The sequence below is a fragment of the Gadus macrocephalus genome, chromosome 4 (assembly GCF_031168955.1).
Source record: "Gadus macrocephalus chromosome 4, ASM3116895v1".
NCBI lineage: Eukaryota > Metazoa > Chordata > Actinopteri > Gadiformes > Gadidae > Gadus > Gadus macrocephalus.
The window spans coordinates 113,799-141,596 of NC_082385.1; the positions used below are offsets into that span (position 1 = coordinate 113,799).

The window sequence follows — 27,798 nt, forward strand, 5'->3', positions numbered from 1 at the left end:
CATTTGAACACATGAATGGACAAACATGTTCATGCATATGAATGAATGAATGATTGAATGAATGAATGGATGAAAAATAGAAGAATAATGAAATGAACGAATAAACCAACTCAAGTACGTGAAAGGAGAATCAATCACGGACGGGCAAACGTGAGCTTGAACACAGGGTTAGGGTTAGGGTTAGGGTTAGGGTTAGGGTTAGGGCGACAGCCCTGTGTTTATGCCCAGAGGGCTTTTGTTTTGACCACAACCAAGGAAAGCCCTTGGGACAAAGTCAGTGCCAAGTATCAGCCGCGTAACATACAGAGGTTGGTCATTTCCTCTCACAGTTGATTCACAGGAAGAATAGAATGAAGCCAACAAGAGGGGATCTGCTGAACACATCCGTCTCCTACACATGTGATCTAAATGTAGTAGGCCTACATGTAACTCTGTGTGTGTGTGTTTGTGCGTGGGTGTAGGTGTTTATGGCTGTGTATTTGTGTGGCCTTATTGTTCACTAATGCACAGTGTAACCTACATACAAAGATGTTGAGATGATCCGAGATGGCTTATAGTTAGTCTCAATCTCTGATTATTTTTAAAGCTGTTTTTATTGTAATATTCTAAAAAATAGTTCAATATTTATATATTCAGAAATATTGATCTGAACGCAATATATATATAAACTTAAAATGTCATCTTTAAAATTATTTTTCAACATATTTTTATCGAAATCAATATTCTTACTTTTTATACATTTACCTATAAGGATGACATCATCCCTATTTCGCTTGCAGCTTGTTATTCATATCATCATAGCATACCCATAACTTTGTGCTATATTGTCATTCCTTCCTTCCTTCCTTCCTTCCTGTAACGGTCATAGCGCAGTCTCCTGACTGACTGAGGTCATTATTTCCACGGTTTCCATGACTACCAATTATGGATTCAGTTTCACACCTCACAACAATCAGTTTCCTGTATGGCACCGAGGTGGTAAAAAAAGTGTAAAAGCAGGGTCGTTGTGTTGGACGCTGTGCCGTTCACTTACCTGTATGGAATACCGCTTGGTTCTCCAAGTGGGGGGAAGTACTGCCGCCTACTGGACAAACGAGGTATAGCATGCAAACTTCACAGACTAATACACACTTATTGCTTGTTACCCTGGAATATTAATCTACTAATATTAATGTAAATTATAAGAATTATTTAAAAAAAATGATACACAAATCGTTTGCATACAGATTTTTTCAGTTTACCCAGTTTTGTTTATTAAGTTTTTACAAATGAAGTAACAAATTTGGAGCGCAAAGCGCAACATCTTATTTCGTCATGAAGCTTGAACACTCAGTGCAAAACATACAGTTTTAAAAGGCTGCCGAAGACCCCAAAACATGACCTTCGACCCCTGACGCCACCACCACACATAGGCCGACTATGTTTCATTCAAATCAAACCATATTGTCCGTACAACGTCAAACACAAAACGAGAGAACAGGCCCAGGAAAAAAATAAAATATTCTCATGATGATTTGTATGAAAGCATACATTGGTAAATTAAAACAACATTTTCTTTTTTGCCAACATATGCTTCAGATTCTAAATCATTGCACGGAGAGAAAGCTACATCAAAGAAAGTCATTGCGTTACTTTGTTGTATTTAGGTGTGTGTGTGTGTGTGTGTGTGTGTGTGTTCGTGTGTGTGTTTTTGGGTGCACGCATTTGTGTAAGCATATCCTATCCGTGCGCGTGGGTCGTTACAAGTGCACTAAAAGTTATGTTCACATGAGGGCACTTGACACGGTCCTTCTACATTAAGAGCGTTAAGGGAATAAAACCAGTCAAGAACCGACCTTCACAATAATAGTCCTCGAAAAACGGACCAACAAACAGCTAACACATTTCTGTAAAGTATGTAAATATCTGTAAAGTATATGTCATTCACAGTTCCAATCAAACGTGCCGAGGGTATCAATGCTGCTTCGCTTGGCTTACTAAACAACAACCTGTCACAAAAAGAGGGAAAAGAAAAGCTAATTTTAATCATATATATAATATCGATTATAGATAAAAATAGCCAGCAGGGACAAGGTTTGAGTATTTTTTTGTGTAATATTTTTTAAAATTTAAAATCATAATTACCACCACGTCGTCACCACCATCATCTTCATCACCAATAACACAAGTCATCCACACCATCATCTTCATCACTACTTAGACAAGGCATCCACACCATCATCTTCATCACCACTTAGACAAGTCATTCACACCATCATCTTCATCACCACTAAGACAAGTCATCCGCACCTTCATGTTCATCACCACTTAGACAAGTCATCCACATCATCATCTTCATCACCACTCAGACAAGTCGTCACCACCATCATCTTCATCACCACTCAAATCGTCACCACCATCATCATCATCCCAATGACCACCAGTCATCACCGTCACGTCATCAAATCTACCACCAATCATCTCCTTCATCACCACTTCCAATACAGTCAGCAACACCATCGTCTTCATCACCACCACCATCACCTTTATCACATCTGCCACCACATTCCTCCTCTTCATCACCAATCCACTGCCTCTCCTTCTCTGCTCCCTTGTTGTTGGAGCTGTGTGAAGCTGTGAGTAGGGACTAGGGACCCAGAGTAGGCACTCTCAGTAAACTCATCTGTTGATGGATCTGCGCCTGTTTTAGCTGAAGCCAGCATGGATTTAGTCTGCTGCAAATCTGTGACCGTGACCGAACCATGGTGGAAGAAAACTAAAGACAAACTTTGGTACCTCTCGAACTTCTCTGTTGAGGCTTAGGCCTCCAACTTTGGTAAGAAACACTTTCTACAGGATGGGACATTTCACATAAAAGCGCAACACAGGTGCAGGAGCGTTCCTTCAGAGATAGCTGTGAGCCGTGGTCGGCGGTGAAGCTCCAGGAGGCTTTGAAACCCTTCTGCTCTCAGGATTGTCTTGAGAGCTCCTTTGTGTCAGCGCAGAGTTGTGTTATGTCAGTGGGCTTCTATTGACGTCTGGGATAGCTATTAGCGCTTCCTGTTTCCTGTTAAAGCATAATTTTTGCTTTAATTTAGGGTTTTTCTTTTATGAAAGTTGAACGGTCTGGAATTGAACTGAACTACATCAAAACTTACAATATTGATCATAGCCATGGCAACCACTTCAGTCTCCATGGTTACATGGGTCTGAATAGTCCTTAATGGCTCGCGCACACTTTGCTTTTGCTATTTCATTCACGGCGTTGTCTGTGTTTTGGGGAATATTGCATTTCTATTTCAATTGATGCAGCAGTAGTGCTTAACCCAGGAGCAGTGCTGAAGTCTACAGCAAACACACATAAACCCACACGCACACACACACACAACCAAGATTGTGCTTACTTGAAACCACAGCATACAATCCACATCCACTAATACAAGCAATCATTATAATACAAAAATAAACCAAAAAGCAATTGAAAGAATGCAAGGCCCTGGTGGGTTTCTCTGGCGGTTCGATGCCCAAGGAACTGAGGGTTTAGGGGGAATTGGAGGGCAAGGAAAAGAAGAAATTGAATTGAATTGAAGAAATATAAGCTTTTCAAGTACATAAAATGGACACCGTTGGTTTATACATTCACATTGATCTAACGCGGGGAGGGCTGTTAAAGTGTCTGGTAGAGATAAGTACTGTTTGAAGGAGAAAAAATAGCTAGCTTTTTATGTTATTTTAAATCGAAATATCCTGCAGTTTTTTTTTCTGTCAGGCTTTGGAGTCCATGAACTTTCATTTCAATACGCGAGGTTGTTAACAGTCAGGCCTTCTTTATCAGTTTCTGTCCTCAGTCCCTAATTCTGTTTTAAGTGTTTCAGGAGTGTTATACTTAAGTCACTGTTCGTACACGGGATGCACTGAAACGAGAGTAAACGGACTCAAAGCCAATCTCTGTATTTAACTTTTTTTATTATTTCACCTAAAACGTAACGTTGTCCAACAACATTTACTAATAATAAACAACAACAATAATAATCACAGTGTTTCCACATCGTAAACCGATGCGCTGAGTATAAACAGATCCATCAACGGAACACCTTTTTGTTTGTGTTTAAATAGAATATCCATTAATGAGTTATAATAATGTACATGGCAACTGTTTCAACCATTGAAACCAACCTTATACGGACAAACACTAAAGCCAGGCATTAGTCTGAATCATGACATGTGTTAACGGCCTGCTGCTTGGCTCCACACGTCTGGGTGTGTGTGGTTGGGTCAGGGTTAGGGTCAGGGTCAGGGTCGGGGTCAGGGTCAGGGTCGGGGTCGGGGTCCGGGTCAGGGTCGGGGTCGGGGTCAGGGTCAGGGTCGGGGTCAGAGTCAGGGTCAGGGTCGGGGTTAGGGTTAGGTTAACCCTGACCCTGTGTCTGTGTAGGCTGTAGTCTGAGCATCAGGGAAACTAGGGCCTGTACATTTCTATTCTGCGTGTGTGTGTGTGTGTGTGTGTGCCTGTGTGTGTGCAGGCGGAGTGGGAGCATGAATGTGTGTGTGTGTGTGTGTGTGTGTGTGTGTGTGTGTGTGTGTGTGTGTGTGCGTGCGCGTGCGTGTATGAATTTCTGTGTGAGTGGGCAGGCAAAGGGCGGCTATGTGTGTGTGTGCATGTACCTGAATGTGTGACTGTGTTTGTGTGTGTGAAAGTATGTGCTCCTTTTGTGTGTGTTCAAGCAGAGGGCGGGTATGTGTGTATGTATGTGTGTGTGTGTGTGTGTGTGCGTGAACAAAGTCTGTGTGTGCGTGTGTTTCGTCAGAGGAGAGCTAACTAGGAGGTGGGCAGCAGGCAAAATGAACTACAAAAATAAAGAAGCAAAACCTTCTAAGAACTCAACAAAATGGAATCATGAAGGCTAACATTCTAGAACATAGCAGACACACACACACACACACACACACACACACACACACACACACACACACACACACACACACACACACACACACACACACACACACACACACACACACACACACACACACACACACACACACACACACAACCTGTACAGGGACTACAGATATACTAATAACAAGGCCACTTATTCACGCGGAGTTCCCAAGCTCTCATGATTGGGCTACTTCTCTAAAAGTTGACTGCTATTATTGCATCACATGGCAACAAGGATGGGGGGTTTGGCGGAAGGAGTATCACACAAGAAGAGACAACACACCCTAACACACACACACACACACACACAGAGCAGCACACACACACACACACACACACAGAGCAGCACACACAGAGCAGCACACACACAGAGTAGCACACACACACACACACACAGAGCAGCACACGGCGGGTTCCAGTGCCACTCATGAGGAGCCAGAAGGAGACAGAGAACCCTCTGCTCCGTTCCTCCCACGCCTCCAGGAACTCTGGTTCTCCTTCTCCTGGCTCCCCGGGGGGAGGGAGGGGAGGGAGGGGGAGGGGGAGGGAGGGGTGAGGGAGGGGTGAGTTGATGGCGGCGGGGGGGGGAGGGAGGGGTGAGTTGATGGCGGCGGGGGGGGGAGGGTGTTAAGGAGTGTGTCAGTTCACTTCGCCACGTCAGCGTACGACTTTGTACAATCAAAACCAATCGCGTTCCAACCGTGGAAGGTTGGTTCATATCAATAAGGCAACTCATTCTGCAGGTTAAAGGAACTGCGGCCGCAGGATGGATCTGAAGACCCGCTGGGGACGTTTTATATTTTGGATAGCGGAGGAATCGACACCGATAAATAAAGCGTTAATGAATAAATAGACTGGATCAATGACTGAGATGGACCCACGGTGTCAGTACCAGGTTGGTTCTAGTCCCCCACTGACTGAGATGGACCCACGGTGTCAGTACCAGGTATGTTCTAGTCCCCCACTGACTGAGATGGACCCACGGTGTCAGTACCAGGTTGGTTCTAGTCCCCCACTGACTGAGATGGACCCACGGTGTCAGTACCAGGTTGGTTCTAGTCCCCCACTGACTGAGATGGACCCACGGTGTCAGTACCAGGTTGGTTCTAGTCCCCCACTGACTGAGATGGACCCACGGTGTCAGTACCAGGTTGGTTCTAGTCCCCCACTGACTGAGATGGACCCACGGTGTCAGTACCAGGTTGGTTCTAGTCCCCCACTGACTGAGATGGACCCACGGTGTCAGTACCAGGTATGTTCTAGTCCCAGAGCGTGTTGTGCTCCATGCCTCATGCGTTCTCTACGGCCCTGCAGCAGAGAGGAGGGCCTGGTGACGGGGGCTTCACCGCATCCCTTAGATCACCTCAAAGGACGGCCTGGAGCCTCGGAGCTGCTTCAGAGGCGCTGGATTGGTTCAGCCGGTTGAGGTCATCAGCGCCGCCCTCCAGGTCCCTCCCTCCCTCTCTGCAGCAGCAGCTCAGACTCCTCCCCTCCTCCCTCTGCCCCCCCACCCCCCCTCCGGTCCCGCGGTGATCGGCGGCCCCCGGCCTCATGTGGTCCTCAGGTTGGGCCCCCCGGGGGTGCTGAGCGACTTCTGCAGGGGGGCGGCCGGGTGGGTGCCCTGGGGGGTTTGGCCGGGTGCCGTGGGGGGGTAGGGGCCCAGCGGCTGGGAGGCGCTGACCAGGAGGGGCCCGGGCTGCGGCGGGGCCCTGGGGGCCGGCCCGGACCACTGGGCGCTGTAGGCCGCGGGGGGGCGGGGGGGGAAGGTGGGGGGCGGAGGGGTGCCCGATGCGGGGGGAGGGGGGGGGCACAGAGAGCTCTTGCGGCTGGCCAGGGACGTGGGGGTGTGGGCGGAGCCTCCCATGCTGTTGCCGCACAATTGGCCAGGAGCCGAGTACTTCCTGGTCAGGTGGGCGGACTGGTTGACCTGGAGGAGGAGTCAGAGAGGAGGAGTCGGAGTCAGAGAGGATGAGGAGGAGTCAGAGAGGAGGAGGAGGAGTCCGAGAGGATGAGGAGGAGGAGGAGGAGAGGAGGAGGAGGAGTCCGAGAGGATGAGGAGGAGGAGGAGGAGGAGTCAAAGAGGAGTCAGGGAGGATGAGGAGTCAGAGAGGAGGAGTCAAAGAGGAGGTGGAGTCAGAGAGGAGGAGGAGGAGGAGGAGAGGAGGAGGAGTCAGAGAGGAAGAGCAGGAGTCAGAGAGGATGAGGAAGAGGAGGGGAGGTGGAGGAGGAGGAGAGTCAGAGAGGAGGTGGAGGAGAGGAGCAGGCGGTCAGCGAGGAGGAGGAGTCAGAGAGGAGGGGGAGTCAGAGAGGAGGAGGAGGATTCAGAGAAGAGGAGGAGTCATAGAGGAGGAGGAGGAATCAGAGAGGAGGAGGAGTCAGGGAGGAGGAGGAGGATTCAGAGAAGAGAAGGAGGTTTCAGAGGGAAGGAGGAGTCCGAGAGGAGGAGGAGTCAAAGAGGAGGAGTCAGGGAGGATGTGGAGTCAGAGAGGAGGAGTCAAAGAGGAGGTGGAGTCAGAGAGGAGGAGAAGTCAGAGAGGAAGAGCAGGAGTCAGAGAGGATGAGGAAGAGGAGGAGGAAGAGCAGGAGTCGGAGAGGAGGAGGAGTCAGAGAGGAGGAGGATGAGGAGGAGTCAGAGAGGAGGAGGAGTCAGAGAGCAGGAGGAGTCAGAGAGGAGCAGGAGGAATCAGAGAGGAGGAGGAGGAGTCAGAGAGGAGGAGGAGGAGTCAGAGAGGAGGAGGAGGAGGAGGAGGAGTAAGAGAGGAGCAGGAGGAATCAGAGAGGAGGAGGAGGAGTCAGAGAGGAGGAGGAGGAGTCAGAGAGGAGGAGGAGGGGGAGGAGGAGTAAGAGAGGAGCAGGCGGTCAGAGAGGGTCACTGACACAAGCAGGTCATAATAACCCCTCAAGACGTGCACAGTGCTCCTTTAGACAAGATGAGCGAGTGTGTGTGTGTCTTTATTACATCGTAGCTGTGTGTCGGAGGGGGGGCCGGTGGCTGTTTGGTGCTCCTCTTGCCCTGAGAACCAGACAACATGGCCGACATCAGATCACGCTGAGACTTCAGTGATACTGTAATCCCACACCCTGACCACCAATCAAAGGACTGGACAGGGTTATATACTCTGTGGATGAATAGAGTTCACAGGTAAACATAACCATGGCATGGAGTGTGTGAGGTGATGGCTGGTTGAAGCAGCCTCACCTGGCCTGAGTCAGACTGATTGGACTCTAGGCAGGGTGAGGCTGCACAGATGGTGCACATTGAGAAATCAATGTGCACCGGTTAAACCGATAGTTACGTCTGTAACTTCGGTTCTATGAATTCCGGATGACGAGTGCTTAAGCACTGGATGTTCCATCTCACGCATGCACAGGTCGAGTAATTATACCAACAAAGTTACCTGTGACAACTGGGTGACCCGAGAATGTCTATATATTCTGGAAGTCACCCGAGGATCTGTTCCAACTGGATCTTCTCGTGGAACCGGAGAAGTCGTAGTTACCGTAGTTACATACGTAACTATCGTTCTATTTCATTCCTAATGACCGCCAGAGGCAGTGCTTTAGCACTGGATAACTAATACCAAAAAGGTCACGAAGAGTGCTCATCATTAAGGGCTCGAAGTCGTTGACAAGACAGCCAACGCCACAGGAGGAGGCGTCAGGATGCAGCTGTAGACAGCATGTCATCCTCTGGAAAAATTGTAGGTTGCGCAGCCGCAGGGGGCGCGGCTGGTACACCCTGAGCTGGTTGGACGTTCTGTAGGAGGGATTTAATCTGAGCAACCTCATCCGACAGCGTATCCACTTGGTTTGCCAAGTTGTCGACCTTACGGGACTTCCCGGGGGGTCCCCCAGCTGCCGAGGCACGGCGCCTGGTGCCACTAGGACCAAGACCCGAAGGGGGCAACCCTGGTCCGCCCTCCACCTCAGCCAACCTAGCTAGCCTCAGTGTATGAGGCTACAGTTCATGCATGGGTTATCTGACACTGCTTCCCTCAGGTGTTCAACCCCGAGACATGCAGGGCAATGGTCATGGCAATCCTGGGAGGTCATGGCCATGCAGGGAGGCCATGCAGGCGACACAATTATGGGCGCTTAACATGTCGGCAAAAATGAATTGCAAGTAAATTAATTAGTAGGCTAGGCAGTCGAGCTTTAGGCGGGAGCACCCAAGCAACGACGCGACACCCCGACAATAACACAGTGACGGCGTGCCTTGGAAATCCAAGCAGCCCACCGGAGAGAAATGAGCGCAGTTCTAGGCAATCAGGCATTGGGCTAGAGCACCCGAGCTACGATGCACCCGAAAAACTGTGCACTAGAAAAATACAGTGACGGCGACTTTTGGAACCCCAAGCCACTCACTGGCGATCAAATCAAAGAACGCAACCGGCTTAATAAATACAGCCCCGCACTGGCAAGCATACAAACGAGCAACAGGGCTTAGGCGAAATAAGAATAACACAGCGACTGAAAACTAGCCGCCGACTAATGCTCTTAGCAAATTAAAGTAAAGGTGGAAAGGTGGAATCAGCTGCCGCGCGGCCGGTGCTCTGCCGACGGCTGCGCGTAGCCTACACACTTTACTCACCCCTGGCCGCAGCCGAAATCAAACTAATTGCAAGTCGCAGCCTTTGGTGGACGAAGTCGAATCGAGGCACAAACCCTTGGGTTACAAGGCTACTTGCGACAAGCTAATATGGTATCTTACAACAAACAATGTTTGTGTGTCCTGCTAGTCCGCTACCGCGAGAAAATAGAAGGAACCGATCCTCGGGTGACTTCCGGAATATATAGACATTCTCGGGTCACCCAGGTGTCACAGGTGACTTTGTTGGTATAATTACTCGCATGCGTGAGATGGAACATCCAGTGCCAAAGCACCGCCTGAAATAGAACAGCCATGACCACACCCTCACACGGTTTGAGCATGGACATGCTCCACTGGCCGTTGTAGCTACGTCCATGGGACACGTCACTGAGGGGCTTCACTGGGAAGCTCTTTCACAGGACGCAGGGTGGTGGAGTAGATGATACAGAGCAGAGACAGCTGGGCCATGTAGGAGGTCTTCATGAGTGTATCTCGTGATGGCTGGTCTCACCGGTGCACATTGGCCTCTCAACACACAACAGGTGTGCAGCCTCACCCAGCCCCATAGTCAGTCCGACGGGCCAGGTGGGGCTGATAGCCCAGCCATCCTCCACACACACAGCTAGACACACCGTCAGAGCTGTGGCTAAAACGTCTCTCCCTGGACGCAGCACAGTGAAGGGATTTCCTTAAGGACCCTCGCTGTGACTCCACCTTCCTACCATAAACCAGCTGTATCAAAGTCCCTTTAGACTCTGGTAGCCTACAGTCTCCCGGCTCCAGGAGGGGGTCCATCATGGGAACATAAGGAGCCCATCAGCACCTGGGAGAGGTTCATGGCGTCGCGGGCCCAGTTGTCCACCAGCTTGTGGAGATCGTCCGTGAAGGTGCCTTTGCGTTGGTGGGTGGCGGCTGACATGCTGGCCGGCAGGGACTGGGAACCACTCTGGCTCTGGCCCAGGCCGCCCACCGCGTTGGTGCTGCTGGTCCCTGGGGAGACACACAGAGGGAGGGGGGCTGAGCTCCGTGGAGAGGGCAGTCAGACATGGGGGAGGAGGGAGGGAGGGAGGGAGGGAGGGAGGGAGGGAGGGAGGGAGGCATGCATTCTATGGGAGGGATTGAGGATGCACTCTTTGTCCTGACCATCAGGTGGTGCGGCGAAGCACACTCACACATGTATGCCGCACACACACACACACACACACACACACACACACACACACACACACACACACACACACACACACACACACACACACACACACACACACACACACACACACAGGTCAGGAGTCAGAAGAAGGAGGTTAAGGGCCAAGGTGGGATATCATTTAGCAAAACAAAATCCAAATGATAAGTTGAACAAGTGATGGGTATGTTATGATGAACCAGGAAATATTCTCCCCATTAGCTCTAATTGAACTATAAATACTCAATGTAACCATAATCATTGTCAATCTGACCCGCCCTGAATGTATTTGGGCTGTAGTGAGATCCATTAAGAAATCAATTGTTATTCTGACGTTTCAATGGTATCCCACTTGTGGCCACTAGGTGGCGGTAATGGTTCATCTATTGTTTCCCTCGGCTTGTGTTTGCCAGGAGCTGGTAGGTAGACAACATAAGGACGACCATGGAAAAGATGAATGACGACATGAGCAGTTCATCAGTGCTCTTCCAAACTATGGAGGAAAGCTGACTCCATACTAACCCTAACCCTAATCTACCTGATTAGAACATGTTTAACTGGGATGTCTTCTGCTGCAGCCACTGCAGACCTCACCATTGGGCTGCTTGAAAGGACCAACATATCATGTCACAATGTCCTGCTGGATCAATTTTCTGAAGAATGTAGTATTTTAGATTAAATAATTCCTAATTTTCCCCAAAATATGCTTTATTTGTAAGCAATAAGCTAAGATAGGGACATTATCATAAAACTGCAGTAAAGGCAACATCATTAATGAAAACAGCCTCTTCATTAATGATGCAAAAACCCAAACTTTAAGAAAAAGGCTGATCATTATAATTGGTCTAAACGTAGCTGATGCATACCCCATGTGGACAACAGATTCAATAGCATAATTTAAATGGGCAATTTCATCTTGAATAATTTATGAATATGAATAATTGATCTGCTATTTTCGTCCCCACCAAAGAAGGTAAGATAAAACAAATATAAGAGGTAATGCCAGAAAAAAACTGTCATCTCATGCTGAATAAAATGGAGGAAAATAAAGATGAGGTCATTCTTGGTCAGGAATGTCTGCAGCAGAGTGGATTGTGGGTAATGGAGTCTAGAGATAACAACCATGACAAGGGAGGGGAGGGGAGGGGAGGACATGAATGCAGACTCCATCTAGACTAGAGGGCCTTGTGCTCCAGTTGGTGTGTGTGTGTTTGTGTGGGATTATGTGCTTTTTAAGCACATGAATATGTCTGTTTATTTGTGCGTATACAATCAGTCCAGTTGCAATTCAGCCATCCTGTTCTTTTACCACCTTTGTTCTTGTATCCTTTTCAGCTCAAACTTAATATCTGATCAAAGTATCATATATATACATTGATCTGCCAATGGATGGGAGGGGGGGAGTGAGAGAGGAGGAGCGCAGGGACAGCGTGAGCAACGGACGTGGAGATGGAGAGGGGGAAGAAGGCCAAAAACAGAGATAGTTACTGCAGAGCTGGTTGCAGGGGCAGACCTTTTTCACCATCTTCCCTGTACAGCCGGAAGACACCGATTGGAGGGTTGGGAGAGAATCAGAGTTAAGCCCCACCCCCACATATAAAACCCGCCAGTGAAACACATTTGCAGTTGTTCATGGAAGACATCTAACGGGTCTCATACACCTAGGAGCCATCTTGGATCTAATCTTGGTTGCTGAACTGAATGTGTAACCCTGCAACACGCCAGCGTTAGACCCAGGATGGCCCCTAGGGGGTGAGCCAGCGTTAGACCCAGAATGGCCCCTAGGGGGTGAGCCAGCGTTAGACCCAGGATGGCCCCTAGGGGGTGAGCCAGCGTTAGACCCAGGATGGCCCCTAGGGGGTGAGCCAGCGTTAGACCCAGGATGGCCCCTAGGGGGCGAGCCAGCGTTAGACCCAGGATGGCCCCTAGGGGGTGAGCCAGCGTTAGACCCAGGATGGCCCCTAGGGGGTGAGCCAGCGTTAGACCCAGGATGGCCCCTAGGGGGTGAGCCAGCGTTAGACCCAGGATGGCCCCTAGGGGGCGAGCCAGTGTTAGACCCAGGATGGCCCCTAGGGGGTGAGCCAGCGTTAGACCCAGGATGGCCCCTAGGGGGTGAGCCAGCGTTAGACCCAGGATGGCCCCTAGGGGGTGAGCCAGCGTTAGACCCAGGATGGCCCCTAGGGGGCGAGCCAGTGTTAGACCCAGGATGGCCCCTAGGGGGTGAGCCAGCGTTAGACCCAGGATGGCCCCTAGGGGGTGAGCCAGCGTTAGACCCAGAATGGCCCCTAGGGGGTGAGCCAGCGTTAGACCCAGGATGGCCCCTAGGGGGCGAGCCAGTGTTAGACCCAGGATGGCCCCTAGGGGGCGAGGCTCTGGTCGGGTTCCCTGGTTAGGGTTAGGGTTAGACCCAGGATGGCCCCTAGGGGGCGAGGCTCTGGTCGGGTTCCCTGGTTAGGGTTAAACCCAGGATGGCCCCTAGGGGGCGAGGCTCGGGTCGGGTTCCCTGGTTAGGGTTAGACCCAGGATGGCCCCTAGGTTCTTTGGGGATACTTGGATACTTGGAGAAAGGAGCCCAGTCCTATCTCCATTGATCTAAGATGCTCTCAGGAAACCAAACCCTATTTCTGAGCCCTAAGCAGCCCTGTGGCCCCCACGCAGAGCAGGGTCCATGGCAGAATATTGACCCCAAGAGTTATCTATCATTATCAATATCAGCTCTGTATCACTCCCCCACTGACCCCAAGAGTTACCTATCATTATCAATATCAGCTCTGTATCACTCCCCCACTGACCCCAAGAGTTACCTATCATTAGCTCTGTATCACTCCCCCACTGACCCCAGACCTCACCTATCATCAGCTCTGTATCACTCCCCCACTGACCCCAGACCTCACCTATCATTAGCTCTGTATCACTCCCCCACTGACCCCAGACCTCACCTATCATTAGCTCTGTATCACTCCCCCACTGACCCCAGACCTCACCTATCATCAGCTCTGTATCACTCCCCCACTGACCCCAGACCTCACCTATCATTAGCTCTGTATCACTCCCCCACTGACCCCAGACCTCACCTATCATTAGCTCTGTATCACTCCCCCACTGACCCCAGACCTCACCTATCATCAGCTCTGTATCACTCCCCCACTGACCCCAGACCTCACCTATCATTAGCTCTGTATCACTCCCCCACTGACCCCAGACCTCACCTATCATCAGCTCTGTATCACTCCCCCACTGACCCCAGACCTCACCTATCATCAGCTCTGTATCACTCCCCTACTGACCCCAGACCTCACCTATCATTAGCTCTGTATCACTCCCCCACTGACCCCAGACCTCACCTATCATCAGCTCTGTATCACTCCCCCACTGACCCCACCTATCATCAGCTCTGTATCACTCCCCCACTGACCCCAGACCTCACCTATCATTAGCTCTGTATCACTCCCCCACTGACCCCAGACCTCACCTATCATCAGCTCTGTATCACTCCCCCACTGACCCCAGACCTCACCTATCATTAGCTCTGTATCACTCCCCCACTGACCCCAGACCTCACCTATCATTAGCTCTGTATCACTCCCCCACTGACCCCAGACCTCACCTATCATCAGCTCTGTATCACTCCCCCACTGACCCCAGACCTCACCTATCATTAGCTCTGTATCACTCCCCCACTGACCCCAGACCTCACCTATCATTAGCTCTGTATCACTCCCCCACTGACCCCAGACCTCACCTATCATCAGCTCTGTATCACTCCCCCACTGACCCCAGACCTCACCTATCATCAGCTCTGTATCACTCCCCCACTGACCCCAGACCTCACCTATCATCAGCTCTGTATCACTCCCCTACTGACCCCAGACCTCACCTATCATTAGCTCTGTATCACTCCCCCACTGACCCCAGACCTCACCTATCATCAGCTCTGTATCACTCCCCCACTGACCCCAGACCTCACCTATCATCAGCTCTGTATCACTCCCCCACTGACCCCAGACCTCACCTATCATTAGCTCTGTATCACTCCCCTACTGACCCCAGACCTCACCTATCATTAGCTCTGTATCACTCCCCCACTGACCCCAGACCTCACCTATCATTAGCTCTGTATCACTCCCCCACTGACCCCAGACCTCACCTATCATCAGCTCTGTATCACTCCCCCACTGACCCCAGACCTCACCTATCATTAGCTCTGTATCACTCCCCCACTGACCCCAGACCTCACCTATCATCAGCTCTGTATCACTCCCCCACTGACCCCAGACCTCACCTATCATCAGCTCTGTATCACTCCCCCACTGACCCCAGACCTCACCTATCATTAGCTCTGTATCACTCCCCCACTGACCCCAGACCTCACCTATCATCAGCTCTGTATCACTCCCCCACTGACCCCAGACCTCACCTATCATTAGCTCTGTATCACTCCCCCACTGACCCCAGACCTCACCTATCATTAGCTCTGTATCACTCCCCCACTGACCCCAGACCTCACCTATCATCAGCTCTGTATCACTCCCCCACTGACCCCAGACCTCACCTATCATTAGCTCTGTATCACTCCCCTACTGACCCCAGACCTCACCTATCATTAGCTCTGTATCACTCCCCCACTGACCCCAGACCTCACCTATCATTAGCTCTGTATCACTCCCCTACTGACCCCAGACCTCACCTATCATTAGCTCTGTATCACTCCCCCAGACCTTATCTATCATTATCTTTTTGGATTTGAGCCTCTAAAAAGTCCTCCCCCATCGAGACCCCCCTGCCTCTACCGGGACAGGGAGAGCATGAGAGAGTGCATGTGTGAGAGTGTGCATGTGTGAGAGAGTGCATGTGTGAGAGAGTGCATGTGTGAGAGAGTGCGTGTGTGAGAGAGTGCGTGTGTGAGAGAGTGCGTGTGTGAGAGAGTGCGTGAGGTGAGAGAGTGCATGAGGTGAGAGTGCGTGTGTGAGTGAGTGAGTGAGGTGAGAGAGTGCGTGAGGTGAGAGTGTGTGAGGTGAGAGAGTGCGTGAGGTGAGAGAGTGCGTGAGGTGAGAGAGTGCGCGTGTGAGAGAGTGCGTGTGTGAGAGAGTGCGTGTGTGAGAGAGTGCGTGTGTGAGAGAGTGCGTGAGGTGAGAGAGTGCATGAGGTGAGAGTGCGTGTGTGAGTGAGTGAGTGAGGTGAGAGAGTGCGTGAGGTGAGAGTGTGTGAGGTGAGAGAGTGCGTGAGGTGAGAGAGTGCGTGAGGTGAGAGAGTGCGCGTGTGAGAGAGTGCGTGAGGTGAGAGAGTGCGTGAGGTGAGAGAGTGCGTGTGTGAGAGAGTGCGTGAGGTGAGAGAGTGCGTGAGGTGAGAGTGTGTGAGGTGAGAGAGTGCGTGAGGTGAGAGAGTGCGTGAGGTGAGAGAGTGCGCGTGTGAGAGAGTGCGTGAGGAAGAGAGTGCGTGAGGAAGAGAGAGTGCGTGTGTGAGAGAGTGCGTGAGGTGAGAGAGTGCGTGAGGAAGAGTGCACGGAAACAGGAAGTGAGGGAGGAAGTGTAGGAGAGCCTCGGGGGGGGGGGGTTCAGATCAACAACCAATCAGGAAGGAGACATGAATTTAAGCATTCGTTTAAGCTATTATTCACTTTAAAATGCAAGTTCTATGTGTGTAATAATGACCTCATTCATTTACATCCACAAGGCATCATCACTTGGCAAATGTATAATAACCTAATAATATAAACAATGACATAATTTCATGATGGGAATCCATGAAATAAATTGTAATCACACACACATGCTACTTGAAGTATTTTTTGAAATGTCATGGTTTTTGAAGTGCTCATTGCAATAAAATATTCAAATTACAACTTTGAATACATAAAACCATATAAAAACACTATATAAAAAAGTCGTAAATTGAATAATAATAAAGCTTAAATAAAAATATGTAACTCTAAAAATAAAAACAATACAAACCCAAACTATCAAGTCATCAGGCCTACACTTGCTTGCCTTCTAATTTGTCTTGATGCCGTAGAGACACCAGGGCTGGGCAGAAGCTTAAGCTGAGTCCTAGTTCAACTGGTATTGAAACCAATGAAGCAGAGAATGGATTGAACACTCTGCTCCGGTAGTTCACAAAGCTCTGGTGCGGTTGGAATCAGCCCATAAGCACACCAATCTGTTAGACTGCAAGCAAACTTATATGTTTGAACACAAAATGATGCTCTATCAAGAGACATGAGAAATATTTGTGTAATTTCTTTGCAATGAATTTTTGCAGCTGTTCCTGCTTTAAGTTCCTATTGAACTCAAATTTCTTGAAGGAATTCATCATATAATAGGGCTTGGATGTATTCTGTCGTGGGAATGATGCAGCATCTCAAGCTTTCTCTTAGCAAAGCAAAGTCACTCCCTGAATACAAACTGCATCAGTCCGGGAAAGCATCCTTTATTGGCTAAACCAAAGTATACCATATATCATGTTGAGATGAACTATGGACTGGGACCATCTTATCAATTGCTCAGGTAAGCAACATAGATGACCTCTAGTTTCTCTATTCTGCCACTTGCTAACCCTGTTCATTTAGTCTCATAACCACCATGACTATTGTCTTTAAGATTGCATCAATTGTGACTTGTAATCATATAAGTTTAGTCTCAAAACAATATGAATTCTGTCTTGAAGCCATATGAATTTCGTCTTGTAACCCTATGAATTCTGTCTTGTAACCCTATGAATTCTGTCTTGTAACCCCTATGAATTCTGTCTTGTAACCCTATGAATTCTGTCTTGTAACCCTATGAATTCTGCCTTGTAACCCTATGAATTCTGTCTTGTAACCCTATGAATTCTGTCTTGTAACCCTATGAATTCTGTCTTGTAACCCTATAAATTCTGCCTTGTAACCCTATGAATTCTGTCTTGAAGCCATATGAATTTCGTCTTGTAACCCTATGAATTCTGTCTTGTAACCCTATGAATTCTGTCTTGTAACCCTATGAATTCTGTCTTGTAACCCTATGAATTCTGTCTTGTAACCCTATGAATTCTGTCTTGTAACCCTATGAATTCTGTCTTGTAATCCTATGAATTCTGTCTTGTAACCCTATGAATTCTGTCTTGTAACCCTATGAATTCTGTCTTGTAACCCTATGAATTCTGTCTTGTAACCCTATGAATTCTGTCTTGTAACCCTATGAATTGAATTCTGTGTTGTAACCCTATGAATTCTCTCTTGTAACGCTATGTAATTTGTCCTGGAGCCAGGTGAATTTCGTCTTGTAACCATATTCATTTTGATCCTATGCACAGGTTATCAGCAAAGCCGTCCGGTATCAGAGAGCATGAATCCGAAAGAGAAGACAACCGTGCTAAAGACAAGAGGACACTGATGACTTGACGGATGGAGGGACAGAAACACTGAGAGAAAGTCACAACACAATTCAGGAAGACACTTTAAAGGAGAAGGCCAAAGAAATAAAGCGTTACACACAAAGAGCCAAGCAGGGCGTACTCAGAAAACGCGTCCGTCTGCCACCAGGCTTGAAGGCCAGACGCTCCGAACCCCAGCTGAACTTTACACAGCCTGGAGAGAGAGAGGGGTGGAGAGACAGCCGTGGCCAATGGAGAGAGAGAGAGAGAGAGAGAGAGAGAGAGGGGGGGAAGAGAGAGAGAGAGAGAGAGAGAGAGAGAGAGAGAGAGAGAGAGAGAGAGAGAGAGAGAGAGAGAGAGAGGTGTAGAGGCAGCCTTGGCGAATACAGGTGGAGAGACAGCCGTGGCAAAGAGAGAGAGAGAGAGAGAGAGAGAGAGAGAGATGGTCAAAGGATGGACAGGCAGCAGAGTGAAAGGTGAAGAAAGCATGAGACAGTGAGAAAGGGATGGGGTGAGATGTAGACAGGAAAGATAGGAAGACGGTTTATTGAGAAGGTGGGAAAAGGGAGAGGAGAGTACAGAAACACACAAGGACAGTCTTACAGTCTGTTAGTCACCACTGCGCTTTTAACATCGAAAGAAGGACACAGAGAGAGAGATGCTGAGGGTGAGATTCGAAAAAGACGTGGTAGTTGTACGGTAATATTATATATTGGGTTGTATGGATTACATCAGGCATTCGATGCTTAAGCATTACTAAAGTTGAGTCCAACAGCCTTTGAGCAAATATCAGTCTTCATGTTCCAGAAGTTTAAAGCCTTCCTCCGGCCTTCAGGTGAAGCCGGGGACTCGCAGCTTGGCCCTACCTGGGGTGGGAGCACACAGGCTGGGCACGGAGATGGCCCCGTCACTGGTGTAGGCCGAGTACAGGTTGTCACTGGAGGGAGAGGGCTTCAGGGGCTGGACCAGGGAGCTGCTGCCCGAGTCGGCAAGCCCCGCGGGGGTCAGCAGGGCCAGCCGGCCGGGGAACACGCTGGGGACACTCTGGGCGGATAAAGTGCTGCCTGCAGATAGCATGAGGCACAGGCAAGAGAACACAGGACGCACGAGGAAGAGGAGGAGGAGGAGCAGGAGGAGGAGGAGCACAGACAGACAGACACACACACACACACACACACACACACACACACACACACACACACACACACACACACACACACACACACACACACACACACACACACACACACACACACACACACACACACACACACACACACACGGAGCAGAGAAAGGGTGAAAGAAAGACAACGAAAGCAGTCAGAGACCCCGAAGCTCCAAGCCTGCGTGAGCACAAACCAAAGCACATGCTTAGCTGAGTACGTGTTCAGAGTGACGGGACATGAACCATTTAAATACCATGTGTACTTAAGGAAGCAATCTGTAACATACTAACAGCTCCTTGCTCCAAATGACTCCGGCATATCTCTGACGTCAATGCTGATCCGTGATGATTTAAATAATGTTTCAATAAAAGGACATCCTATACCTGATATATTGTTCAATGAAAAGGTGCCGAGCGACCCTCTGGCTTTGTTTACATGCTGTGCTGCCCAGTTGCATGGCCATGTTGCTACAGTAGGTCAGAAGAGACCAATGGGCTCAGAGAGGACGCTTTACTTTACTTCTTGTAAGTAATGACCTTAAGTTTTACAGACTAAATCACTTAATACAATTAATAGCTCTCTCAAGGAACCTCATCGCTTGATGCTCGGCTACTTGACGTCCTATATGATGGCATCAATCTGGGATCACCAGAGGGACCTGTCGATGAACGCACCCTAGCTTTATGTGGAGTGGAATATGTGTGTGTGTGTGTCTGTGTCTGTGTGTGTGCTTGTCCGTCAGTGTGTTTTTGTGTGTTTCTGTTTGTGTGCGTGGGTGTGTGGGTGTGCTTGTGTGTGTTTCTTTGTGTGTGTGTGTGTGTGTGTCTGTGTGTGTGTGTATGAATGTGTGTGTGTGTGTGTATGTGCGTGCGTGCGTGCGTGCGTGAGTGCGTGCGTGCGTGTGTGTGTGTATTAGTGTGTGTGTGCGTGGGTGTGTGCGTGTGTGTGTGTCACTTTGTGTGTGTGTGTGAGTGTGTTAGTGTGTGTGCGTGTGTGTTTGTGTGTGTCTCTTTGTGTGTGTGTGTGAGTGTGTTAGTGTGTGTGCGTGTGTGTGTGCGTGTGTGTTTGTGTGTGTTTCTTTGTGTGTGTGTGAGTGTCTTAGTGTGTGTGCGTGTGTGTTTCTTTGTGTGTGTGAGTGTGTTAGTGTGTGTGCGTGTGTGTGTGCGTGTGTGTGTGTGTTTGTGTGTGTTTCTTTGTGTGTGTGTGAGTGTCTTAGTGTGTGTGCGTGTGTGTGTGTGTTTCTTTGTGTGCGTGTTAGTGTGTGCGCGTGTGCGTGTGTGTTTGTGTGTGTTTCTTTGTGTGTGTGTGTGAGTGTGTTAGTGTGTGTGCGTGTGTGTGTGTTAGTGTGTGTACGTGTGCGCGTGTGTTTGTGTGTGTTTCTTTGTGTGTGTGTGTGAGTGTGTTAGTGTGTGTGCGTGTGTGTTTCTTTGTGTGTGTGTGAGTGTGTTAGTGTGTGTGCGTGTGTGTTTGTGTGCGTTTCTTTGTGTGTGTGTGAGTGTGTTAGTGTGTGTTTGTGTGTGTTTCTTTGTGTGTGTGTGTGAGTGTGTTAGTGTGTGTGCGTGTGTGTGTGGGTGTGTGTTTGTGTGTGTTTCTTTGTGTGTGTGTGAGTGTGTTAGTGTGTGTGCGTGTGTGTTTGTGTGTGTGAGTGTGTGTTTGTGTGCGTTTCTTTGTGTGTGTGTGAGTGTGTTAGTGTGTGTTTGTGTGTGTTTCTTTGTGTGTGTGTGTGAGTGTGTTAGTGTGTGTGCGTGTGTGTTTGTGTGCGTTTCTTTGTGTGTGTGTGAGTGTGTTAGTGTGTGTTTGTGTGTGTTTCTTTGTGTGTGTGTGTGAGTGTGTTAGTGTGTGTGCGTGTGTGTGTGTTAGTGTGTGTACGTGTGCGCGTGTGTTTGTGTGTGTTTCTTTGTGTGTGTGTGTGTGTGAGTGTGTTAGTGTGTGTGCGTGTGTGTTTCTTTGTGTGTGTGTGAGTGTGTTAGTGTGTGTGAGTGTGTGTTTGTGTGCGTTTCTTTGTGTGTGTGTGAGTGTGTTAGTGTGTGTTTGTGTGTGTTTCTTTGTGTGTGTGTGAGTGTGTTAGTGTGTGTGCGTGTGTGTTTGTGTGCGTTTCTTTGTGTGTGTGTGAGTGTGTTAGTGTGTGTGAGTGTGTGTTTGTGTGCGTTTCTTTGTGTGTGTGTGAGTGTGTTAGTGTGTGTGCGTGTGTGTTTGTGTGCGTTTCTTTGTGTGTGTGTGAGTGTGTTAGTGTGTGTGCGTGTGTACCTGGCTGCAGGGGACTCCTACTGCCGTGGCTGGAGGTGTTTCGGGAGGACCTGGATGACTTGCTCTTGGTACGTCTCCGCCTACTGGCCAAGGGCACTGGGGAGAACACTGCAGTGGGAGGGACCTGCAGACCAATGAGGGGGTCTGGTCAATAAGGCCTTCTGGCCTTCAAGAGCCTTCTCAACTCCGTCCTGGTGCTACACGCTAACTAGCTAGCGTGTAGCACCAGGATGGAACCCAGATGGCCGCTGGGTGATAAGGCCCTCGGCCTCTCGCTCTCCCCCCGTGCTGACAGAGACCGAGGTGTCTCCGTGTCACTGGGGGGGACCTCCGTTTCAGATCAGGAAGTTACCTTTCCCAGTCTTGTAAAGAGGCCGTCTATCTCCTCCTTCTGGCGACTTTGCAAGGCTTGGATCTCCCGCATGTGCCTGCGGAACCAAAGACACACAGGGTTAGGGTTAGGGTTAGGGTTAGGGTTAGGGTTAGGGTTAACCCTAACGGTCATTTATGAAGCGCTGTTCTAGCTAAATGTGGCACGCACACACACACACACACACACACACACACACACACACACACACACACACACACGTTCACAAAAGGCAGCACAACCTTAAAACCTATGAGGAGGAGAGGAGGAGAGGAGGGGGTTTCTGTGTCATGGCGTCCCAGAGAGGAGCAGAGAGAAAGTTGGAGAACTGACATAACAAACAATGGGTGAGAATGTCCCTCCAGACAAAGGAGCACTGTCCTCCATAAACCAGAACAATAGTCGAGTTACCGGCCCAGAGGACCAAACCTACTTCTCTCTGAGCCGGTGGATTTGCTGCTTGAACTCATCGTCCTCAAACTCTGAGTCGTTGTCGCTGCTGACGTAGGAGTTGTTGAAGGAGTTGTTGTTGAGGCTGTGCAGGGAGGACTGACACTGCGTCAGGTCTGGACTAAGCTCAGCAGGACTGCTCTGGTCCGGTCCACAAGGCCCGTTGGTAGCCTGGGCACCGCCGGCTGGGAGCGGCCCTACCCCGGGCTGGGGAGCAGCGGTGACCTGAGGAACAGCAGCAGAGCGGGGGACGCTGGAGGTTAGAGCGACGCTCTAGGGAAGGAAAGGAAGACCCACCAGCGAGACGCAAAGGACCCCAGAGGAATGGGTGAAGTACCTGGAACCGTCCGATGGTGGTGCAGGGCAGGGGGGAGGCCACGGGGCAGGGAGGGAGAGAGCCTCCGGCGGTCCGATGGGCGATGGGGGAGGGGAGCCCGTCCACCACATCCCCCCGCGGGACGGCCCTCCTCAGCGGGGTGGAGGAGGCCTGGTGCAGGGTGCTCTCCGGGCTGGAGCCAGGGGAGGAGGTGGAGGAGGAGGAGGAGGAGGAGCTGGTGGAGGAAGACTCTGGGCAGGGTGGGTATCTTAAGGGAGTCTCGTCGGGAGCCAAGGAGACCTAAGATGGTATGAGAGGGAGGGGGAGAGAGAGAGTGGGGGGGACAGAGAGAGAGGGGGGAGAGAGAGAGAGAGAGAGAGAGAGAGAGAGAGAGAGAGAGAGAGAGAGAGAGAGAGAGAGAGAGAATGATGAAACTAAGCATCATAGGGTTCAATTCCCTGAAGATAACTAGCTACTGGAGTCTTGCAGGTGTTTTCTTTCTGAGCGTTTCATTACCTGGAATCTTCCAAGTTTGATCGCAGCAGGAGGGATGAGGGTGATCTCTCCCTCCTCTCCCTCGGAGGGGAAGGGACCTGGAGCAAGAGAGAGAAAGAGACAGAAAGGAGGACAGAGAGAGAGAGAGAGAGGGGGGAGAGAGAGAGAGGGGAGAGAGAGAGAGAGAGGGGAGAGGGGAGAGAGGGGAGAGAGAGAGAGAGAGAGGGGAGAGGGGAGAGAGAGAGAGAGAGAGAGAGAGAGAGAGAGAGAGAGAGAGAGAGAGAGAGAGAGAGAGAGAGAGAGAGAGAGAGAGAGAGAGAGAGAGATGGAGAGGGAGACAGAGAGATTGACAAAGGGAAAGAAAAATATAAATTCATAAAAATAAAAAAAGGTCAACAATTGGCGAGGTCAACAATTAAGCTGACAAATAGATGATGAACATAAAGAGATGAAACCTACTTGGTTGTCCTCCGGAAGACATGCCGGTGAGAGAAGCCTGAGTATAAGAGACACAGAAATATTACATTACATGTGATGGAACTACGATCCCAACTTCAGCAGGGGTCCGCTTAAACTAGTATAGACAGCCCCAGATGGGTAACTCTGCGTGTGTGCGGGTGTTAACCTGTGTGTGTGTGCTCACGGTCTCCGGGCTCAGAGCTCTCCTCAGCTGGGCGTCCAGGTCCTCCAGAGGCTGCTGGGACTACAGACGAGTAGAGCAGGCAGTTAGCACACACGCACACACACACACACAAGCACATAAAGACACACACACAACAATCCAGGCTGGACTACACTATAAAAAGAGTCCCAGACATGAATCTACGTGTGTGTGTGTGTGTTTGCTTTTTGATTGCAGCTCAACAGCGAGAGAGGACAGGCCTATCCCGCGCAATTTAGGCAAGACACAGGGGGGGGGGGGTCCCGGCAGCCAAGAGCCCGGGTCACGCCCCCCCCCCTCGTCGGATGTTTCCGTGATAAATAGGCAGAGCTATTTTTAGGACGCGGCATTCATAGCCATAACAAAAGCTGCCTGGCGTTTAAGCCAGATTAAACGGCCGCGATGACGCCGGGGTTGTCCTGATGTCTGTCTGTCTGTCTGTCTGTCTGTCTGTCTGTCTGTCTGTCTGTCTGTCGGTGTTCTGCCTGTCTGTCTGTCTGTCTGTCTGTGTCTGTCCGTCCTGCCTGACCGACTCTTTTAGTGCCCTTCAACCTCCTTGACTAGATCCCCTTCTGCCTGTCACGTCTGTCTCTGTGTTCCCCTTGTGCAGGAGAGGGGAATTGTTTGCGTGGTGGCCTTGTGAGGTTGTTCCATGTAGATCTCCACCCATCACAGTGGTCTGACTGGTTGATCTGGTGGCTGTTGTTGTTGTTAATTGTCAATGGTTAATAATTGTTAACAACAACCCTCATTGAATGTCAGAAGGGAAAGCAGAAGAAAGGAAAATAAATAAAAGAAGCTAAGCTGTCTCATTTGTCCAAGCTCGGAAGAAATTGCATGCAATAAAATGTGTGTTCTTGCAGCAGATGTACGCTGTAATTATTATAATAGAACCAGCTTGTGTGAGAGGCTTGGCTCAATTGTGACAAAAACTCAGCAGCTCACAGCTTGAATTGCTCACAGGGTTAAATAACATTTCTTCCGTCTTTGATTGCATAGCAGCAGGAGAGCAGTTAACAGCGTCCCGTCACCACAAGGCCTGACGCGCTGAGCATTGAAGACTGACTCTAGCTGGACGCCAGGAACAGAATGGCATTGTGGTGTATTGTCTCTCTCCTGAGCAGTGACAGGCCAGCACTCCGTTAATGCCCCCAAATACGCCCGGGGAGTGAACAACATTTGCTTTCTAAGTACTTTGCGGAATTACATCAGGATGACCCTGTTTTACACGAGCATAACCTCTTCTGTCTGGTGGACAGAACAGCCATGGGAGGTGGAGGGCCAATCAGTGCACTGCAGAGCACGGTGGTGTTGTGAGGGAGGAAGGAGCAACACCTGTGATAGACAGGTGTTGCTCTGCAGAAGGGGGAATACCGGCCTATACACGGACATATGAACACAGGAGAGGGGATGGAAAGGAAAAGGGAAACAAAGGGAGGAGTTCCGATTAGAAAGGAAATGGAAAGGAGAGGCTCAGCTGTAAATGTGTGTAATGTTGAGTCACTGTTAGTGGAAGGCCAGAGACAAGCTGCAACACAACGCTGTGTGTCTGTGGCTTTCTATGAACGATGGTCAGCAGAGGTTAAAGTGGAAGTCAATGTCTGGTCAGAGCTCCTAACCCTCAGTGGGTAGTTAGTCGGAGAGCTGGGTTAGGTATGTGAAGTACACTGTATTAGGAGTATCCTTAGGAGTATCCTCAGAACCATCGCTGTGTCCCACAGACTGAGGGCCACAGAACGCTCATGCACTCAGCCCAGCTCAGCCTGCCACTGAAGTATTACAAACAAAGGAGCAGCGCAATTCATTCAGAAATAGAGTTTGGTGCATTTAGAGGTTTTTGTGGATTAGTAAAATGTTAATGTAAATGGCTTGGAACAGAACTATCCGAATCAATTCTGTTCACGAACACATTACTATTTCCATTGACTACAACTACTACTCAACTGCTACTCCACTACTACTCAACTCTTTAAATACTTTAAATCTACCACCTCATGAGGGAAAACTGACATCATGGCTGGGTTGTTAATAAACCACCTAAGGTGCTGACCGACAAACAAGCATCCGTCTCCCACTGCTTGGTGCTGACAGACAGAAGCAGTTGCTCCCAGTGACTCTGTGATGGGTGTGACGACAGACAGAAGCAGTCGCTCACCGAGACTCTGGACAGAGGGGTTTTGGATGGAGTGGTCGGGCCATAGGTTGCAGCAGGCATACCTGTGAAAAGTACACTCTATGGGTCACAAAATAACCCTTATCTTTTGATCAGGAATGAGGATAAACGACTGAATAAAACAAGAGGTGCTTCTCTGTGCTTACTGGTCTGGGCGGGGGCGGAGGTCGGAGTTCCAGGACCCTGGGCCGTGGTTGACGGCCCCCCAGCGGCCAAGGCTAGGCTGGGGGGGGGCACCGGCGCACCGGCCGACTGGCCGGAGGTTGGCGAGGTCGTGGAGGTCGTGGAGGTAGAGAAGGGGCCCCCGGTAGCGGCGGGGGCCCCCAGGGGGGCCCCCGCCGCGGGGTCTCCGGCCGGGAGCTCCCCCTGGGCTGCCGGGGCGGCCCCGCCCAGGTCGCTGAACAGGGAGCGGAGCTTCTTGTCCAGCGTGTGGATGTCGTCCACCTTGCCCTGGGGGTCCACGGCCGCCTCACACCTGAGGCAGAGGGGGGGGGCAGCCCTCAGCGTCACTCATGACCCCATTAGGGTGCATGGTCAGCTAAGAGACCAGGATGTTCAACACATTCCTAGGAATGGGCTGGCCATCTTTAACTCCCTGAACAACCCATTGGACCTTCTGCTGTAATGAAGAACATTCTACCTTCATCAGCTTTCACAGATGGACAGAATTAGTTTGGGAGATAACATGACTTGGTGACAGAGAAGCAGTTAATGCGCAGACATGAACACACACCTGGCATCACACGGCTCCCCGTGGGTGTGGGTGTGCCCAGGCACAGCGGCGGTCGGGGGCTGGACGCCCGGGGCGGCGCCGGAGGTCAGAGAGGAGGAGGAAGGGGAGCCGGCGGAGGTGGAGGGAACGAGCGGGGGCCCAGGGGCAGCTGTGGTGGTCCCCAGCGAGGGGCACAGAGAGGCAGGGGGGCTGGAGCAGGGCGGAGAGCGGCAGGAGAGAGGCTCCACGCCGCCACTACCGCTCCCCAGAGCAGGGGAAGAGGAGGAGGGCGTAGGAGGAGGGGGGGAGGAGACGGAGGGGAGGGGGGCGGAGGGGAGCGAGGGCGGTGTGCTGCTAGAGGAACTGGCTGGGGGGGAGGACGAGGGGACAGGAGCGGCACAGAACGCAGCAGAACCCTCGGGTTTGGTCTCCGAGGCGGCCCCCCGGGCCTGGGCCAAAGCCTGGGGCTGGATTAGTGCTTGGGCCGGGAGCTGCTGCAGACCCTGGGGTGTGGTCTGAGCTGACTGTGGTGTGGCTCCCTGTGCCGGCGTGACGAGGGATGGACCGGAGACGGGGAGGGGAGAGGGAGATGAGGAGGCGCTGGGTGTGGGGCAAACTGGGGGCGCAGAGGAAGAGGAGGAGGGGGGCTGGGGCAGAGGGGTATTTAACGGATGCTGCTCTGCTTGGGGCCCCGGAGCAGGGCGGGGCCTGTCCTGGGAACCCGCTGTGGATCCACTGAGTCCTGCTGCCTGAGGCGCGGGGACAGAGGCAGACTGTAAGGAGGGCTCGGTGGAGGGCAGTGAGGCCGGTGCGGTGCTGGGGCCCGGATCGTACTGGTTCTGCCTCAGCTCTGAGAAGGCCTTTTGTAGGGTGATGGCCCCAGCGGACTGGGACAAACCGGAGCCCTGGGCTGGAGATGGAGACGGGGCCGTAGAAGCTGGAACAAACCAGAACAACACGAGATCAGTCGACCTTCACGTAGACGGCATCAACCAGTCCAGCCAGAGCTGACACACACGATCGCGTTCACATACCTTTGCAGATATATGGGTTGGGTGTGCCTTCAGGCATTAGTAATGTATGTGCTTTGGATCTTCAGATAAGACTGACGTTTACTGCTTATTTAGTAGATTAGAGAACCTTTCAAAATGCCTTTGGGA

At 50.6% G+C, this 27,798-nt stretch overlaps 1 protein-coding gene across 1 annotated transcript in view; it reads right to left on the minus strand.

Moving 5' to 3' along the window:
• Positions 1-1,227: 1,227 nt before the first annotated feature.
• LOC132456596 (serine/threonine-protein kinase WNK1-like) overlaps positions 1,228-27,798 on the minus strand; it is an 83,254-nt gene continuing 56,683 nt past the window's right edge. The window contains exons 22-37 of the mRNA XM_060051008.1: positions 26,660-27,575; positions 26,073-26,401; positions 25,909-25,970; positions 23,718-23,795; positions 23,552-23,588; positions 23,114-23,190; positions 22,619-22,897; positions 22,265-22,506; positions 21,814-21,889; positions 21,462-21,585; positions 18,915-19,112; positions 18,170-18,262; positions 12,187-12,228; positions 10,333-10,499; positions 7,878-7,931; positions 1,228-6,845 (exon numbers count right to left, since the gene is read on the minus strand). Coding sequence (XP_059906991.1) covers positions 6,468-6,845; positions 7,878-7,931; positions 10,333-10,499; positions 12,187-12,228; positions 18,170-18,262; positions 18,915-19,112; positions 21,462-21,585; positions 21,814-21,889; positions 22,265-22,506; positions 22,619-22,897; positions 23,114-23,190; positions 23,552-23,588; positions 23,718-23,795; positions 25,909-25,970; positions 26,073-26,401; positions 26,660-27,575 — 3,152 coding nt within the window. The 3' untranslated portion in view covers positions 1,228-6,467. The remainder of the gene's footprint in view (positions 6,846-7,877; positions 7,932-10,332; positions 10,500-12,186; positions 12,229-18,169; positions 18,263-18,914; positions 19,113-21,461; positions 21,586-21,813; positions 21,890-22,264; positions 22,507-22,618; positions 22,898-23,113; positions 23,191-23,551; positions 23,589-23,717; positions 23,796-25,908; positions 25,971-26,072; positions 26,402-26,659; positions 27,576-27,798) is intronic.